Source organism: Sorex araneus, chromosome 3 (genome assembly GCF_027595985.1).
Source record: "Sorex araneus isolate mSorAra2 chromosome 3, mSorAra2.pri, whole genome shotgun sequence".
NCBI lineage: Eukaryota > Metazoa > Chordata > Mammalia > Eulipotyphla > Soricidae > Sorex > Sorex araneus.
In genome coordinates, this window is record NC_073304.1 from 213,803,441 (window position 1) to 213,808,510 (window position 5,070).

At 66.3% G+C, this 5,070-nt stretch overlaps 1 protein-coding gene across 1 annotated transcript; it reads left to right on the forward strand.

Moving 5' to 3' along the window:
- The first annotated feature begins 214 nt into the window (after positions 1–214).
- DLX3 (distal-less homeobox 3) lies at positions 215–3,687 on the forward strand. Its single transcript, XM_055129799.1, has 3 exons — positions 215–539; positions 1,599–1,789; positions 3,340–3,687. The coding sequence occupies exons 1-3, from the start codon at positions 215–217 to the stop codon at positions 3,685–3,687; spliced, it is 864 nt and encodes a 287-aa protein (XP_054985774.1).
- The last annotated feature ends 1,383 nt before the right edge of the window (positions 3,688–5,070 follow it).

Below are 5,070 nucleotides of genomic sequence, written 5' to 3' on the forward strand. Positions count from 1 at the left end.
GCGCAGCAACTACCCGAAGGACGGCGATGGTCTGAGCGCCCCTCGGCCTCCCCTCCCCCGAGACGCGCGGCCCGGCCCTGCGGCCCCCTGCGGACACACGCCCCCGCCGGTGTCCCCGCCGCCGCCGCCGCGCCCCCAGCCCGCGCGCCCGCCCGCTGCGGCCACCCGGCCGGCCGAGGCCAGCAGCCCCCGGGGAGGCGCGGCGCCCGCCAGCATGAGCGGCTCCTTCGACCGCAAGCTCAGCAGCATCCTCACCGACATCTCCAGCTCGCTGAGCTGCCATGCGGGCTCCAAGGACTCGCCCACGCTGCCCGAGTCTTCCGTCACGGACCTGGGCTACTACAGCGCGCCCCAGCACGACTACTACTCGGGCCAGCCCTACGGCCAGACGGTGAACCCCTACACCTACCACCACCAGTTCAACCTCAACGGGCTGGCGGGCACGGGCGCCTACTCGCCCAAGTCGGAATATACCTACGGGACCTCCTACCGGCAATACGGCGCGTACCGCGAGCAGCCGCTGCCCGCGCCCGACCCAGGTGAGCAGGACCGCGGGGCGCGCGCCGCGGCGGCGGCGGCGGCGGCGGCGGCGGCCACGGCACGGCCACCCCCGGGGACCCTCCCGCGGAGGGGAGGCGAGAGAGGCGCTGCTGGACGTGGAGCCGCTGGGCTCCGGGGGGACCGGCGCGGGGTGAGGGGACCGCCAGCCCACCAGCCGCCGGCCGCCACTCGGGGCTGCGCGCGCGCTGGGGACCCGGGTCCGGGGAGGACCGGGACGAGCTGAGCGAGGGACCCGGGGGCTGCCCGGGATGAGGGCCCCGCGGCGTCCAGGTGGGTCCGCGCGCCCTAAATGCAGGCGGCCTTCCCGTGCGTTTTGGAGAACTTGGGGGTAGGCGTCGGGGACTGGGAGGTCGAGGGACCACCCCCCAGCCCTGCTCCAGCGTCTGGCCCGGGGATCGGGAGATCGGGAGAGAGAAGACCCACTCGAATTTCGGGGGATGGAGGGGGGAGGCGAAGGGAAGCAGCCACGGAGCCGGGAAGCGGCCGGAAAAGGGAAAGGTGGAGGCCGGGGCGCAGGAGAAATGCGCGGCGACAAAGCGAGCAGAGGGGACGGGAGAAAGGAACCGAGGGAAGGATGGGGAGGAAGGAGGAAGGGCGGGATGGAGGGGAGTCCGCGCCGTGCTGGCAACTTTTCGCAAAGTCTGCAACTACGCTACATTTTTTTAAAAGTATTTTTAAAGTTAAAATTGAAAGTTTTTTTAAAATTTTTTATTTTATTCTTTTAATTTAAGGGAAGGCAGACGGACGGGAGGGGGCGAGGGAAAGGCGCGCGCGGGGTGGGGTGAGACACGCGGCGGGGCGGGAGGGGAGCCGGGCCGGGCTCGCCGGGCGGGTTGCTGGCGCCGGGAAGCGCGCTGTGGGCTCGGGGCGCGGAGCGGGGGCGGCCGCCGTGCCCCGCGCCGCCGCGGCTCCTTCCAGACGCCCGCGGCCAGCTGTGCCCGGTGAGCCCCGGGCGGGACGTCCCGCGGGTCCCGGGAGGGCGCGGGGGGTCGCAGGCAGGCCCCGGCTGAGCCTTCCTCCGGCTGATCTGCCCGCAGTGTCGGTGAAGGAGGAGCCAGAAACCGAGGTGCGCATGGTGAATGGGAAGCCCAAGAAGGTCCGCAAGCCCCGCACCATTTACTCCAGCTACCAGCTGGCCGCCCTGCAGCGCCGCTTCCAGAAGGCTCAGTACCTGGCGCTGCCCGAACGCGCCGAGCTGGCAGCGCAGCTGGGCCTCACGCAGACTCAGGTCAGTTTCGGAGGCGGCGGCGGCGGCGGCGGCGGACGCCCCGGGGCGAGGGGGGCGCCAGATCCCGGGGCTCCCCAGGCGCCACCGCGCCTGTCTGGCTTCTAAGGCTCCTGCTGGTCTCAACTTCTATGGGAAGTTTCTGCATTTGAGGGCACAGGCCGGAGTGAGTGAGTGAGTGAGTGAGTGAGTGAGTGAGTGAGTGAGTGAGTGTGTGTGTGTGTGTGTGTGTGTGTGTGTGTGTGTGTGTGTGTGTGTGTGTGTGTGACAGACTCGGCCACCAGCTATCCAGGCAGCTCTGGTCACTCTCGGAATAGGAGTCCACGTCGCGTGTCCTCCCCCAGGCTAGACATGTCAGTACACATGTATATACGCAAGTCATAGCTGCGCCCTGGCGACTGGCGCCACACACATGCATGGTTGTACACACACACACACGCACACACCCAAGGTCATCATGTTTCTGCACGGAGAGCACGGGGATGCGGCTGTGCGTCTGTCCGGTGAATGTGTGGACAAGAATGTGTGCTTCCCTCAAGCCTGGAAACCTCACATTCTTGCTGGCACCTGAGTGCTCCTCCCCTTGCTGCTGTCCACCATGGGCTAGAGAGCCGAGAGAAGAGGGCCCCGAGGGAGTCCCGCCCCCACCTCGCTGGTCCCCAGAGCCCCCAGCGACCTGTCACTGCAGGGGGGAGGAGTGGCGGCCGCCTGGCTCCCAACAGGTGTTGACAGGCGGGCCTGGGCTGCGGCTGCGTGGGGCCCGGTCCGCCGGGAATCTGGGTCACCCGGTGAGGAGCTGATTCATTGTTTGTACCAGTCAGTCATGGGGTGGGGAGCGGCGGGGGGAGGGGGAGACACCCCCCCAGGGAAATGGAGGGACTCGGGCCTCAGCTGCTCCGCAGTCCCCTGGTCTCACCCCCTCCCCCACCCTAGCCAGCCTCGGCCCCAAGGAGCTTGTCAGCGACGCCGGAGTGTGTGCGCGCGGCCGCTGTGGTTTGCAGTGTCTGGTCTGGGTGTATCCGGGCGCGCGCGCGCGTGTTTGTGTGTGTGTGTGTGTGTGTGTGTGTGAGCGCGCGTGCGTGCGAGGCTGTGAGTGAGTACGCTGCTGCCCAGGAGGTGCTCCTCTGGGTGTGTTTGTCTTCTCTCGGGTGCCTGGGCTTCTGGGCTTCTGAAGCCCACTAAAGAGCAGGAGCGCCCCTCCGCCACCCACCCGCACTGCCTGTTCCGGGAGCGTGCTGTGGGTCAGGTGGCTGGACCTGGGGGATCTGTCTCTGCTTCCTCCGGCCTCCTCGGGGTAACCCTGGTCATCGTGTCCTGAGGGGGGCATGACCAGAGGGGTCCAAGGCAGGGGGTGCCCCTGGTCCCATCCCTAGTAAGTGGAAGTGAGGGTTCAGAAGCCACAGTCCCTTGCCCCCAATCCTGTCCCAGCCCGGAGAAGGTGCAGGCCTTCGTGTCTGGCTCCTTGCGGGGGTCATTCACTGGGTCTACGGCGGGGGGGGCTCCGCTGAGCACTCTGAGGGGCTCACCAACTCTCCCTTTCTCCTGGGCTGCAGGTGAAAATCTGGTTCCAGAACCGCCGCTCCAAGTTCAAGAAGCTCTACAAGAACGGGGAGGTGCCCCTGGAGCACAGCCCCAACAACAGCGACTCTATGGCCTGCAACTCCCCGCCGTCCCCGGCCCTCTGGGACACGTCCTCGCACTCGGCCCCGGCCCCCGCCCGCAGCCAGCTGCCCCCGCCGCTCCCCTACAGTGCCTCCCCCAGCTACCTGGACGACCCCACCAGCTCCTGGTACCACGCACAGAGCCTGAACGGACCCCACTTGCAGCAGCAGCCGCCCCAGCCGGCCACCCTGCACCACGCCTCCCCGGGGCCCCCGCCCAACCCCGGGGCTGTGTACTGAGCACCCGGCGGGCCTGAACCTCCCACGAAGGACCCCCAGGACCAGGCAGAAGGCGCCTCTGTCCTTGCCGACACTCAGGAATCTCGGAGGAGCACCGGGGGAAGGGCACCCCCTTCTCCCCAGCCCTGCCCCTTCTTCCAGGGACCCAAGAGCTGCCAGATGAATTCTGCATGGGCCGAGGATGGCCCTGCACCTCCTTCTCCCTGCCTAGACACTGGGGTCCCCCTCCAGGTGTTGGCGTTCTGCTCCTGCTGGGACAGCTGACCCCCGTCTGTGCCAGGAGCCCGGACTGGCCGTCCCAGGCCCAACACTCACCTCCATCGTCCAGCTTCTGACGTTAGTCCTCATTCATTCTGCAGCCGGGCGACGCGGGGGTGGGCGGCTGGAGTGACACCTGTCTCCTCCTTCCTGAGCACCCCCCCTGCCAGAGAGACATTGGACCATGACTGGGACTTGGGGGAGGGGGGGCGGAGAGGTGGCCCCCACCCTGCACTTCTAACCCTCTTTTTCTTTTTAAGCTTTGAGGGTCAAACCAAAGAACCTGTCCCCTTGAGTGTAGGAGCCTTGACCTGTGGCTCTAGAGAAAAGAACTGTGGCAGGGCGTGGGCACGCCGCGGGGGGCCCCCTCCCCAAAGGTCTGCCTTCCTTGGACAGGACTTTGCACAACTTTGGTTTTAAAAGCTGTTGAAAAAAAAAAAAAGGAGGAAAACAAAGGGCATTGATTACAGATAGGACCAATCCCTGCCCCTGCGCAGACACCTCGGCCCCCACCCCACCCCCTCCTCTCCTCCAGTAAGTTGGCAGTTTGGGCGCCAAACCTCAAATCTCCAAGGAGACGTGCCAGGCAAGCCTAACCCCCAAACGCCCCCTTTCCGGTGGCCTTGGAAACAGATTGCTCCAGCAGCCCGGAGTGGGCCTGGAGGAGAAGGTCCAGGGAGCGGCCAGGAGTGGGGGGCGGTGGCACTCCCGGCCTTGAGGGGTGAGGAGGTGGCCCCCCCAGCTCTCTCCTTCCCCCCTGCCGCGTGGCCCGGGTGAGGCCGTGGTAGCTATAGAAATGCGGGATGCAGTTTCTTCTGTTGTTTAGAGAGCAGCAGCCAGCGTCCCAGGACACTCTCCTATTTATGTGGTCCTCTCCTCCTGGACCAGTCGGCCAGGGAGCGGGGAGAGACAGGGGTTTGTGGGGGTGCCGGAGCGAGGAGCTCCAAGAATCCCACCCCATGGGTCAGGCATGAAGCCAGCCCCACTCCCACCTTCTCATTTCTGCTTTCTTACTGGACCGTCTTTATATATAACGTTAATAAAAAAGCAGTGCAGAACCACCGAGCTCTTTGAACTCCAGGCCAGAGGCAGCCAGCCGGCGCTCAGGGGCGGACCTGGGGGTCT

Excerpts from the sequence above, each read along its gene's own strand:
- DLX3 (XM_055129799.1), top strand. The coding sequence starts at position 215 with ATGAGCGGCTCCTTCGACCGCAAGCTCAGCAGCATCCTCACCGACATC. Across the intron at positions 540-1,598 it reads GCTGCCCGCGCCCGACCCAG|TGTCGGTGAAGGAGGAGCCA; the intron begins GTGAGCAGGACC and ends ATCTGCCCGCAG. Across the intron at positions 1,790-3,339 it reads TGGGCCTCACGCAGACTCAG|GTGAAAATCTGGTTCCAGAA; the intron begins GTCAGTTTCGGA and ends CCTGGGCTGCAG.